Source organism: Pholcus phalangioides, unplaced genomic scaffold (assembly GCF_987345545.1).
Source record: "Pholcus phalangioides strain wild (caught in Gottingen) unplaced genomic scaffold, Ppha-v1.0 ptg000015l_1, whole genome shotgun sequence".
Lineage (NCBI taxonomy): Eukaryota > Metazoa > Arthropoda > Arachnida > Araneae > Pholcidae > Pholcus > Pholcus phalangioides.
The window spans coordinates 80604343-80618278 of record NW_028301608.1 but is presented as its reverse complement, the minus strand read 5'-3'; the positions used below and the strand labels follow the sequence as shown (position 1 = coordinate 80618278).

Sequence of the window (13936 nt, the reverse complement as noted above, 5' to 3'; positions counted from 1 at the left end):
CAGCGCACTGACGTTATTTGGCGGGTTTTATGAGACCTATAGTCACTGTAAATAGCCTTATACTGACGACTTAATGAGACTTAACTGGGGTTAAACAGGTCGTTTTTGGGATTATTCTGTGTTTTGTTTGTTTCGAGGGTCCTGATAATTATTTTTTGTACTCTGTTTTCTAAGTTTAAAGAAAGAGTCTAGTGAATCGCAATCAGACGCGGAAACTCTGAAGAAAAGGGGGGGGGGGGAAAGGTGTTAATCCAGGCACTTATAAACGTAATGTAGTATATACAAATCACGAGTTTAGGGCAAAGAACGTGCCACTTACAAAGGTAAGACAATCACTCGGAAAAACTTCCTGACAAAATCAATTGCAAATGCTCCGCCAAGTGTTTCAAACTTGGCTTCCAAGAAGTTCCGAGTACCATGGGCAAAGTGAAAGCCAAGACATTCATTAATGGCTTGACCACATCATTTATTTGGAGAAAGACCACTCGCCTTCTAGAACCGCTAACTACGCAAGCCTACCCGGCTGGAATATACCACAGACTATGCTGAATTCTACCTCATGATTTTGAGTTGGCCGACATCTGTGAAGTTAAGAGAAGATTCCGACAACACAGAATATAGAATGATATTGCATGTGGGATTATTTTATTTCTACGAAAATCTAATTCACCAAAATAAAATTCAATGTTATTAAAAAATCAGCCGCCTTGATTTTTATCGCTAACTGAACTCAATATCATAAAAATGATAAAAAAAAGTGATACAAATTTATTTTAGTGCAGAAACCCCCATAACTGCAGAGGCTAGAATTTTTTTTTACCCCTCTCCCCTGAACTTTAATAAATATATCAGGTTTCCATTTTATGCATACATCAGCATACATTATGCAGGAGATGGTTATGTTAACCATCTCCTTCACATTCAGGAATTTTTTCGTAAAAAAATACCTGCTTTTAGTTAAGTTAGAATGTTTTCCTCGATTATCTCAAAATTAGAAATTCTGCACTTATGAGGTTTCTGAAATAAACGCTTCAATTGCAGCATCTAATATAAGAGTGACCACGCTCACTGGAAATTTTTACTTTTCAAAATATAGATATACAAAAAAATATTACTGTAGATGAATTGTCATTATATTGAGAGGCGGCAGCAGCTAATTTGAGAGATTCTGCTGAATACTTATGAATAAACCTATCAATTTTGAAAAATATAGCGATACTAATTTTCTTTCTTGAATTTTATTGAAGCTATATTTATTGCACTTCCAAGTAAGCATAAATGCACTTTTAAACACGAAAAATAAAATAAAGAATTGATTAAAGTTCAATAATCGATTACTTACAAAATTACAGCAGAATGAATAATTTAAAAAAAAGGAATTTCAAATATTTTAATTTGTGATTTTTTTGTAATAAATTAAAGCTTTTTAACCTTTAAAAAATCATTTCAGAAAACAAATTCAAAATCAATATTTTATTTGTTATTTTCTTCACATCTATATATAATATTTAAAAAAATGACAATATTCTTACATAATTACATATAAAACGCCAACTAAAATCCTGTATCTGCATATTCAAAAAGGAATCTTACAGTATTTATGTATATAGTATAATTATTTAAATATATGCACTATACAAAAAGTTATATAAACACACATAAGTGTGGAGAACGTAATTTCTTTTCACTTGTTTACAAAGCGATTGAAATAAAGAATATAGTACATAGAAAGGCAATATAGATGATTGAAAAACGCTTAAACACACACTGGTACATATGAAGCACTTTCGTCAACATTATCTCTAAAAAAAGTGATAAAAAAAACAATATCTATGAAAGTCAAGAATATCATTTGGCACTAAGTAAATTGAGTCAAGTGCTAAGTCAACTTAGCATAAAACAATAAATATTTTTTAGGTGTGTACTATTATATAAATTAAATTTTCTACGTGGGGAAAATAATTTTCAATTCACAATGTCTAGGCAAATGCAATAATTCCATATACATTTTATATAAAATTATGTTATAAAATTTATATCAGCACTCTATTCACTGAAATCTTGTTTATCTGAATGCAATGAAACTATGCTGTATTCAACAAAATTCCATTCCATGATATGAACTAAGAGAGAAGGCATTTCATCCCCCTCAAATAAATTGAAAAGTTCTTGTTTTTCCATTTCCCATTCTTTTCATGCATTTGGAAACCAAATAAAATAAGACTTGAATGAATATATATAATAAATATCATGAATAAAACTAATAATTTCTTTCTCATATTTTGTACAGAAACTGTAATAGGTTGTGGTGAAGGAACTGTTGCTTTACTAGAACATATAGCAGTTATGTTGAGTTATACAATGATGAATATAAAACATGAAATACCTGTCACATTACTTTAAAATAATTACTCTCAAAGAAGTTTGTCATTGATTTCAAATAAATTAAAAAAAAAAATTAAATAAGGAATGTTTCCTTTTCTGGCCTGAATTAACATTAAAATTTTTTATGTCAATGATTATGAACAACAAAGATTTTATGCCCGAAATAAATGTACATAAATTAACTACAAACACATGAAAGCAGTTTAACTATTTCTTAAATTAATTTTTGAATAGCTAAAAATCGTGAGCTCACTTTTTTTTCATCCATATAAATTGTATATTCACAAATATACTAAGATGAGCAACAAATCCTCACACGAGAACTGTTAAAGAGAAAAAAGAAAAGCTCAGGTCTCTTTTTCTTCTTTGTCTTTGACAAGCTTGCGAGTCAGAAAAGCCAGCAGCCCAAAGACTAGGCAAACGAGATGGAATATTATAACAGCAATGAGCGGTTGATATGTAAACCACATTCTCTGGAATCCATGATACATAAGAGCATGAGCATTGGTCACAATCCCACACTCTGCTCTAGTCAAGATAGCATTATCCTGTTGAACGACTGGATTCCTGCTACAACCGTATTTAACTATTTCCTCATCATTCAAAGATGATGTGAATTCATTCTGAACAAGCTGCTCGTAAACCCATCGCAAAGGAGAAATCCATTGAGCCCATGAAAATACGATAGATAAGTCCTTGAAATGTATTGTATGGCCACAAGTGAGCGATATTACAGTTAGTATGAGTCCGCAACAGAAAGCTGCAGTATGCTTCGAATGGCATGCCCAGGAACATGCCATTGCCATCATGCGAATGGATAAAAGGTAGAGCAACATGTATCCTATGTAGTTTCCAAATGGCTTCACTCTAGAAGTAGTTTGCAGACCAGCCATAGAATATGCAGGTACACAGAAAGCTAAAACAACTGCAGCAGCTGGCAGCAGACTATAAGACAGCTAAGTAATGGAAAAGAAGAAAATCAATTTAAAAGTTTGAATTATCCAAAAAAAGTCATACATATATATATATATTGGTTTGAAACAGATATTTTTAATTAACTTCAAATACACACACATATATATATATATATAATTTTTTTTTATAACTTTGATATTTCTGCTTGTATTCACGGAATAATACTCACTTCAAACCCAAACTATTAAAATCATCCAAGTACAAAATTTATAATAGCACTTTTTGAAGATTTCTATAATTCTCATTATAATACAAACCAGGAATTGGCAAACCATGGATTGTGGTAGGTGGCAGCACTTCTCAAACATACACACATGCATACACTGAAACACATACTTCAGACATCATAAATACATTGAAAAGACACACACACTTCCTAGCATTTACCCATTCGTCAGAAATTCCTCAGAGGAATATTTACAAAAGGTGCACAAAGAAGCTTGGTTGTAATAGCTCATAAATCATAGTTTCCCAACCCTTTTTGTCCCATTGCCCCCTTCAGAAAATATTTTCTCCCATCGTCCCCAACGCAATCTAATCCATAGGATCCTACCCGTAGCTTCTACTGCCCATGTTGGGAATCACTGATATAGATCATACGCCCTATTTTTGTCTCAATTGTGGGATTAACTCTCCATTTTCCTCCTTATATTTAAAATTTATGTCCTCATAAATTAAGACAAATACATTTGTGATAGTAGGATATGTAACAATCTCATAAAGCCAAAACAGAGGTAGGTAGATTTAGATATATATAAATATGGGAAGACTATAAGAAGCAGGGGTTTCCAACATACATTGGAGTTGATCTTTGGTAAGCATAAAAGTTATTTAGCAGCTCACCAATTAAATTTGATTGTCAACTTATATGCAGTAATAGAAAGTATCACATAGACTCAAAGAAAATCGAGATACTAACCTTACAAAGTAGATAAATTAATTTATGATAAAGTTTTTCCCTTGTATCACGTGCAACCGTTTCTTTTTCTTTCCATACTGAAATTTGAGGCAAAAAGAACAAGATTAATAAAATAAGAGTGATGTAAAAAAATATTTTCTCTCAGAAAAAGATCAAATAACTGGAAGAAGTTCAGATTGTTTACAGCTCTATTAAGTTTGCACAGGAAGTATTCCCCTTACTAAAGAGACTTCTCTATTGGAAGAAAGTTTACTTAATCAATTTCATCAAAAATCATGTCTGACAGATAATCATACATTATTTATTAACCTTGAATATTTATTCTCAGAATTTCTACCAAATATGATACTTAAATATTTTATACATCTATATTGTGTCTATCTTTTTATTCTTTTTATATTGAAATGAATTTTTTTTTCCTTTGAATATCAGTAGGAAAGCCCCATCTATAGCCTTAAGCAAGACTCTGGCAGGCTAAGAATATTCTACATCAGTAAAATTATTTTTCAAAAATATTTAATCTGTATTTGAGCAATGAGTTACACATTAACAATAGCATGTACACTTACCAGCACTCAGATCAATCAGTAGGATTGGCCAGACAGCTAAAGCAGTCATAATGTAATAAAATCCATATCTATCTTCGACATGCTCTTGTTCTCTACCAGCTCTAACATTCCAATATATAGCACCTACACAAACTGACATGAGAGCAGCTAAAAACACTCTTCCACAAAAGTTGACCACGTTGAATGGAAATGTATATATCATGGCTCGACTAAAAAAAAAAATTGCAAATTAATAAATTCAATTTGCAAAAGCAATTTTGATATTGAAAAAATCTTTTTGTGGAAATCATGGTAACATGTTATTGTGAAAACCAAAAAAACTATTGTTGTTGGTCAGTTTTTGATGACTTAATGATGAATTTGTTAAATTCCCATGAACTTTGAAAAGTCTTATTGTTCATGTTAGGTCCCGTGTGCTAATGCTGAATTTAACATTTATATTTCATATATTGTTTAATAGGAGACAAACAAAATACATTTGCGTATTTAACACTTTCAAAGACATAGATGAATTATAATTGCCTTCTTAAATATTCTTACATTACTAATAATATTGTGATTATATAACAGCGCCAACTTGCATAATCAGAAACCTGCACTATGTCTGTTCCGTACCCTTTCTTTGCACCTATTAAAATTCAACAGAAAACCTACTTCATAAAAAAGATGTGGCATTGTACAAGAGGTTTAGTAATTTTTCCTATGCCCGTTAAAGCGTAAACACGATGCCTATGATAAAATCAAAACTATTTCATCTTTTTTTTACATAAATTTCAAGATCAGAGAATTTTGTTTATTATTTCTATGAATAATGGAATTATAAAATTGATTTTCTATCTATTCATGTGTATATTCTCTATACAAATCTGCAATTTTAGACAGATCTTCACCAAATTTTACATATGCAGTCGTTTTAATGAATGCCGCTATAGCAAAAATCTTGTTTTAACGAAAACTTTTTTTAATCCCCTTCTAGATAAGTTTGCATAGGAACAATGTAAAATTTTAAGAACCTAGAATTCCTTTATAATTAAATTTTGTTATAACGAAGTGATTTCTCTGGTCTCTTAGAGTTCATTATGTGATTCGACTGTAAACCAAACACAGGACCCCACTTAAAGGATAAGACACTTAAAAAGTTCTGAGCCGGACAAATTCCCGAAATGAGAAAAAAACTGTTGGGAAACAATGGTTTGTAAACCTCAACAATGACTTTAGTAATGTTTACTTTTACCAAACTATGCATTTCAGATATATTTGTTCCTTTACAATAGTTTGTATTATGTTCAATGCTCCTAGAATATAAAGCAAACCAGAACCAGGTATTATAGCTAGCGATGAATAATATTTGTATGTAAGAAACATGTAAAGCAGCCTATCAAGCAATACCCAATTATTTTTCACAATTAAATGATTATAGCACACCTACAACATCATTCAGCATTATTGGATAGATGGGGTTTTTTTTTTGTAGGCGCTATGTTATTTGAAACAAATTTGTAACTCACATCCATAACACAAGAATCTGCGATAAAAAGTTGGCTCTTTTTATAATGGAGGGAGGAATTCCTGGAGGACCTGGATCTTGGAGTGGCTCTTGCCTGCGGCGAAAGATTTCCACCAAATTTTCTACTCGCTGACTTGATTCTAACATTGCTTCAGCAGACAAATTGTCAAGTGTCACCAGATCAACTGATAATGAATGAACATAAATTTTATTTTTGAACAAATAATTAGTGAATACTGCAGAAAACTACACAATCATCAGACAAATAATTGGCAAATACAAAACCATATTTTCATAAATTTTGCTAAAGTAAAATTCATTTATGACACTTACGATAATAATCGGAAGGATTCTTGTATGCAGGGCAAGGAAAATCAATGTATGCAAAATATGGAAGCATATCACGACGCTTGCCAAAATACAACATTCTCCCAGTAGAAATTACTGCCACTGAAAAAAACATTTGAAAAATGTTTACTTCGATGAAAAATTATTTGCACATACCTTAAAGAAAAACAATCAAAGTTCCATTAACTCAAGAGGATTGGGAATTCAGTCACTTAATCAAACATGGATTTAAAAAAATGCCTAATGACCTAGCACTAAAAGCATGTTTACAAAGGTTTTCTTGTACTCCTTGTGTTTTTCATGCAATAAAACTTTAAAATATTGGTTTCTTGAAATAATTTGAAGTTTAGCAAAATGAAATATTATCAAAAAAACTCCAATTAGTGCTTATTTGTTTTTACCTCGTGTGACCATCGTAAAAATCTCATAAGTAGGAGGATGAATTGTGAGAATAACAATACGCCCTCTGGTTGCCCATTTTCGAAGATATTCAACCAAGAAGAATGTGTCAAAGATGTCCATACCTTTAGTAGGTTGATCTAAGAGGATTATATCTAAAAGAAAAAAGTTCAAGTATAAGTTAGTTTATAATTTATATGAAACATACTAATTTTGAATATAATTTACCTTTTAACAGCCAATGTATTCCTGATTGTGAACGTGTTTTATTAATTAGGAAAAAATATTTTTCTTACATGAAAGAATTTGATTTTTTCCCCGAGCGTAAATGATTCCAAACTTAATTTACAAAACAAAAATTCCATTTCAGCATTTTTGACCATAAAGTTAATTTTTTTAAATCGTCTATTTTCAAGGAAGAATAAAATTTGATTGTTTCATTTTTAATTTTAATGCTGTTTCTATGGACATGGGTAAGTAGAGAAAACACACACGAATTTTTTTATATATCTAAACTAAAGGGTCAGAAAGGAAAACGAGAAGAAAAAATTAAGAAAATCAATTAACCTTTTAATGGTCAAATTAAAACTTGAAGTCAAGAAGCAAATATTTGTTTTCTCAATTTCTCAGTTGTGTTTTCTATCATTTTTTCTTTATCGGCCATAATTTAAAATATGTTATACAGTGAAGCTGCAGTATCCCAATCAAATTTTGTATGTTTACCAAATTTGGTTTCATTGGCTGCAATAGGTTTTCAGTAATTGGACTCCAAACCATCTCCTGTGTAGTTATAAACCCCTTGTATATATAATCAGTCTTGGAATATGAATCAGAGCTCTTGTGGACACTATGCTTCTGCTGATATTTTTTGGAATTAGCAGTCTCCGTATAATGGAGAGTTCTATGTATTTACTTCTACTTTAAAGCGTAGGCTTTATATGAAATTTAATAAATCTCTTGATAATCATGATCACAAACCATGATGATACCAAATCATATTATTCAGTGTTTTGAAACCAATCATTTTTTAAAAAATTTAATTGTTTTAAAATCAAGCGTATTAAATATAATTTTTATTGGGCTTATTTTTAGTAAGTAGCATAATTCTCACCAGTATCTAGAAACAATTGACAAGCGACGTTCAATCTCCTTTTTTCTGATTCTGTTAAATCGCAAACTCTGGTATGTTTTACTTGACCAAGACCCAAATCTTCTAAAAGAGCATTTATCTGGAATGAAAAGAAAGTGCTAAAAATATAAATGTACTTGAAGGAAAAAAAAATTAGGCTCTTAATAACTATCATATTTTAATGCATATAATTTGATTATGCATTGAAAAACAATAGAATTTCTTAGTGTAGATTATATGCTATTGCATCTTACCTACAGTTTTTTTTTCCTGATATTCAAATAAAAATGTTAAAAAATTTAATTTGTAAAAAATAATTTTTTAACACTAGGAGGACCATGCCCATTTCGATTTTGACAGTTTTCGATCTTCTCTCTTGATTTTCATGATGAACCAGATCGTTTAGAATATTGAAAAAAAAATTTCACAACTTTTCCTAAAAATACTTAAATATTACGTCATCCAACTATTATAAATTTTTAAAAAAATCAGCCGAGATATTTTTTAGTTACACCTAGAAGGACCATCACCTACCAATTCGTCCAGTAACATCATAGGCAGTTTCGTAGCCATGTGCAGCAAATATTTTGTTGAATCATGGCAAATTTCTACTAATATAGATATGCTCACTTCAGCTAATTGAAAGTATCTTTAATGATTGACTAATTATAAAATAAAAATACTAATACGGCCAAAAATGTAGCAATGAAAATCATTGAATCTTATCTAAAAGTTAGTGAAAATTTAAACGTGTGATGATTTTTTCCCTCATCAATACTTGCTGAAATACTGAAGCAGGAAAATACCACCTTGATAGGTATAATGATAAGAGGTCAAAAAGAAATTCCTCAAGCACACCTTTATATGGAACACATTTACACATAAAGGCGTTACATTTTGGGTAAGAAAAAGGAAAATATTCTTCTACTACGTTCAGTGCATTGAAATATTGAAGTACATGTTCTCAAAGTGAGAAAAAATTTCTGAAACTGTCAAGTTTTACATTAAAACAAAATATAGTGTTGATCAGATGGCTCAAATGCATTCTGTGCACATATCATTCATTTGCCAGTGTACGTTTTCCACAATGTTCACCATAGCTTCAATAAAGGGTTGATCGATTTGTAGGGAAAAAATGGAAGTGGGAAAGTTCAATTCCTTCTTGTTCAAATTAGATTTTAAAAACTTAGAGACTTATTTGTTCAGGAATCTCAGAATTTTTCTAATAACAAAAACAAGTGCTACTGTACTAGAAAAAAGACAGCGATGTCAAGTCCCGCTATGCAACAAAACAAGTGATAAATTTTCAATACGTAAAATGTATTTCTAATGTAACAAAGGTATTGAAAAGGGTAGAAAGTGTGAGGTGCTGTGAATACAATTGTAATTATAATTTTTAGAATGTAAATATATTTTTTAATCAGTTATGCAATGAGGAACTTTTGTATGTGCAGGTAGATATAATCCTCTTCAAACCTGAGCCAAAACTGACCATCAAAACAATATTTTTCAATTGATTTATGTTTAATGTATGTTAAAATGGCCTTTGAAAAGAAAAGAAATTGGAAAATTAACTTAATTATATAATTAGGTACCCTTACACATGCCCCAACTTGAAAAATCATTAAAAAATAGGTACACGCGTGTGCCTCTGGAATAAAAAGGTTGAAAATTAAATTTAATTATAACATTTATTTGTAAAACTCCAAATTTTTATATTTTGTTGCTTACTGACATCTACATTAAAAAAGTATAAAAATTGAGATTTTATAGTGAAAATCAACCTCAGGTCATTTTAACTAGTATCAATCTTTCTAGGCAGAACAAAATGTTGGTCCTTCGAGTGTTAAAGATGGCGCATAAATAAAAGTAGAAACATCAACATTTTTTACTATAGAAACAAGACAAATAATTGCTTCCATTCCTTAAGATTTATTGATGAATGAAATCTTCCCACATGGATTATATGCTGTTGCAAACTTGCACAGTGCCGTATCAACACACAGACTCACCTAGCTGAAAAGGCCCTCATGAAAATGAGATTTTTAAAAAATTGTGAGAATAACCATGCAAATCGGTAGGTAGGGGTCACAATATTTGGAATATACTCAAGTCATTATACAGGGTGTAACATAATTCTGTCCAGGATTTGGAAAAGTACCTTTAAAAACTATTACGAGTGCAGCAAAAAGTTTCATACTATTATATATATTCAAGTTTTTAATTAAGGAATCTGATAGTAAATGATAGCACTAACTAGCAAAAGTCATTTTCACTTGGTTTTTTCAAAATTTTACTTGGAATTTGCTAAATGTGACGCCTGTTGTGACAGTACAGTGCAATTGTTGTACAAAATAACAACTTACAGCACTAACGAAGACAATTCATGTGGATCATAAAAAGTTTAATGAAACTTGATGCCCCCTTCCAAGATGGGTCTACCATCACATTTTCTTGAAGACATATGCCTCTTTGTTGGCTTGGACATGCTTCACAAGATAACAATCGATTTCTTCGGTGGCCCCTTAGTAACCTGACTTAACCCAGTGCGATTCCATTTTATTGGGCAGTTATATCAAAGATCATGTGCTTATACCCCATATGCCAGGTGATTTAACAGAATTGCAAGAAAGAATTGCATGTGCATCTGCTAGCATTGACTATGAGATGTTAGGATGAGAGTATAGCAAGAACATGATTTCAGAAATGAAGTATGCCACGTCAACAAGGGTGTGCAAATTAAACACTTGTAAATCTTATACATAACTTGAAGTGATTCTTTATATATAGTGGTAAGAAACTTCTTGCTGTATTCATAATAGTTTTTTAAATATATGACCTTTCCAAACCCCGGAAAGAATTATGTTACACCCTGTATATTTGATACAAATTTTTATAACAGCTTAAATTATGCAATCAACTTTGCAAGTTAACGCAATAACATAATTTTTACTTCAAAACACTTTTCAGGGATATTTAAAAGTGCAAGATTTATCTTTTTTTTACAACCACTCACTCTGCTTTTTGCATCGAAGCCACTTGTATTATTCCCTGGCTCTTGCAGCAAGGAAGTAAAAAGAAGTGTTTGGCGAACGCTCATGTCAGGGGTAAAGTCAGTATGGCGTTGGACGTATGCTACACAGTTCTGGAGCTTCTTCAAATTCAAAAACAAACCATTTATGATAAATTCTCCTCTGAGGCGGCAACGCCATTTGCGATGTCTATTTGCCAGTATATCAAGCAGCGCAGTTCCCTCAGTATCTGCAAAATTTAATGTATGAATATTAAGAATATTAAGAATTTTTTTTTGAGAAAAAATTATGAAAGAAATAAAGATATTAGAAATTCTCACGTAAAAAATGAAAATATTTAATTCAGTTTTAAAGTAAATATATATAAGCGGTAAATGTGATAAATCTGGTTATTATGCCAACTATTTTGGTAGTTTGATAAATTTTACCAAATTTTATCAGTTTTACCAGTGATTATGCATGGTACCCAAGCACCGGTGGTAAATTTGATAAATGCAAACAAAAATTACCAGCTTTTCTACCCACAAACTTTTACCGGCAATTATGCTGACCATTCCATATTGATGAATATGTAAATTGATCCTATTGCTGTGACGAGGTTATTTAGATGATCGTACTTGTAAGCCCAAGTCTGAACCAGATATAATGAACTCTGATTTAACAAATTTTTCTATACATCCTGAAACAACTCCTATAATTAACTCCCGTTTGAAGAATTCTAAAATCGGAACTTGATATAATGACATAGTATTTAAAAAATTTTATGATTGTACTTTGATATCACAAACTCTTACCTAACAAATTTTGCCAATGCACCCCGATATATAGTTTAGACATTAATGGTCTTTCACTTAATGAATTTTACTATCATACCCCAGGTACAATGTCAACTCTTATTTAACAACTTCTTTGATTTAACAAAGTTTTTGTGAGTATACAACGAGACACCCAATATAACTGCTATTTAATTAATCAAATTGTAATCAACTCCTATTTGATGAATTCTACAATTCAACCTCAATATAAGAAACTCCTATTTAACAAATTTTACAATTGCACCCTGATTAATGAACTCGCATTCAACCACCTTACCAACAACGCTTGGGAGTTATGTATAATCACTGATAAATGTAATTTTTTTAGTACTTATCAAATTTAACAATGATGTTCGTGGTTTGTGCATAATCACTGATATTAGTGATAGATAAATTTATCAAACTTGGAGATAATTGATGATTATGATAACTAGTAATTATAAATATATATAATAACGGATTTATGACATTTACAGTAACCAGGGCCTTAACTAGAAGCTTATTCAGCCGGGAGAAGGATGCATTTTAGAACCCCCATTGTAATGTTGAAAGAGAGGTTGAAGGGTGAAGTTTGTGCCCCCTCTGGTTTGGCGTCTGGAGCACCAGATCTGTCGCCCATCCCCAAATAATATATATTAGGAGAACAAAAAGCTAACTATCCATATAGACATAACCTTGTATCTGGCGCATGGATTCAAGCCCATCCCAAATATTTGTTGTCATCCCCAACTGCAGAGGAGTGTAGCTGACTTTCCTGTAATTCAAAGTGGGCAATATCACTCACTGGTAGGACAATGGAAGGTACCCAAAGGGAAGGGGTCAGTAATAGTTACAGATGCAAGATCCAAAACAGGATCGTTAATGTGGGGAGGGCAATTAACAAAAACAGTTTGGGAAAGTATGCTCTAATCCAGGGGGCACATAACCTTTTCAGAATGTAAGCCAGACTAACTGGTGTATCTATCGTCATATACATTGATAACTATTATTCAGGAACATTTTTCGCTAGCCAGATGGAACAACTTAGCAGGATGCATTTGGCCCATTGCCTGGAGGTTGTGCATCCCTGCTCTAATCGATTCACATTGGAAGCATGGGCACAGGAATCTGGGGGGGGGGGGGGGAGTGCTGAGACTATATTTGAGCCATCGCCCTCCCCAATAATTAACCCTTACAGTCAAGGGTGGATCTAATCGCTTTTGGGAGGCGATTTGTATACACAAATTGTTATGAACAGGGTTACCATACGTCCCGCATTTTGTCTTGTATTTTCCTCGGAAAGTCCCCCCTCCTTTTTTTTTCATTCTGATTTTTTCCGTTTTTTAGTTAAATATTTCTTGAATTTTTTATTTAATAACAAACGTTGATACAGGTAATTTTCAACGGATTATGATTGAATGCAATATTATCATATGGAAGTTACGAACACTTCATGAGTTTATCGCATTGGAGGCAATTTTGCATGTTTCGCTTGGGGAGGGGGCATCCGCGCCTGCTTACAGTGGCAATCTGAAGATATCTCGGGTTCTTAAAACACTCTCATATCGACAACCCAGATATCATTGTAAGTTTTCTTCTCCTGAAAACAGTTTCCTCCCCCGTCCTGTCAATCAACTGCCAGTGAGTGGAGTCAGCTTCTGTTCAGTCTGATAACAGAACGGGGCGGGGGAGAAAGAATGTTTTTCCTTTCCCTTCTAGGTTATTTATACACGATTAATAACAAAAAACGGTAGTCTCCCCTCATCCTTGTTTTATTATAATTATTATTTTGTGTTGAGGGGGGGGGGGGGGAAGCATTTATCGGCTCACGAGATCGGAAAAAAATATTATTCTTGAAAATACGTGGCAAATTTGTAGA

The 13936-nt window shown here is 32.0% G+C and overlaps 1 protein-coding gene across 1 annotated transcript in view; it reads right to left on the bottom strand.

Moving 5' to 3' along the window:
* Window positions 1-1458: 1458 nt before the first annotated feature.
* LOC149076777 (ATP-binding cassette sub-family G member 8) overlaps window positions 1459-13936 on the bottom strand; it is a 51992-nt gene continuing 39514 nt past the window's right edge. The window contains exons 3-10 of the mRNA XM_089244446.1: window positions 11248-11492; window positions 8214-8331; window positions 7105-7257; window positions 6689-6805; window positions 6357-6540; window positions 4849-5057; window positions 4280-4356; window positions 1459-3341 (exon numbers count right to left, since the gene is read on the bottom strand). Of these exons, the coding sequence (XP_089100572.1) occupies window positions 2733-3341; window positions 4280-4356; window positions 4849-5057; window positions 6357-6540; window positions 6689-6805; window positions 7105-7257; window positions 8214-8331; window positions 11248-11492 (1712 nt within the window). The 3' untranslated portion in view covers window positions 1459-2732. The remainder of the gene's footprint in view (window positions 3342-4279; window positions 4357-4848; window positions 5058-6356; window positions 6541-6688; window positions 6806-7104; window positions 7258-8213; window positions 8332-11247; window positions 11493-13936) is intronic.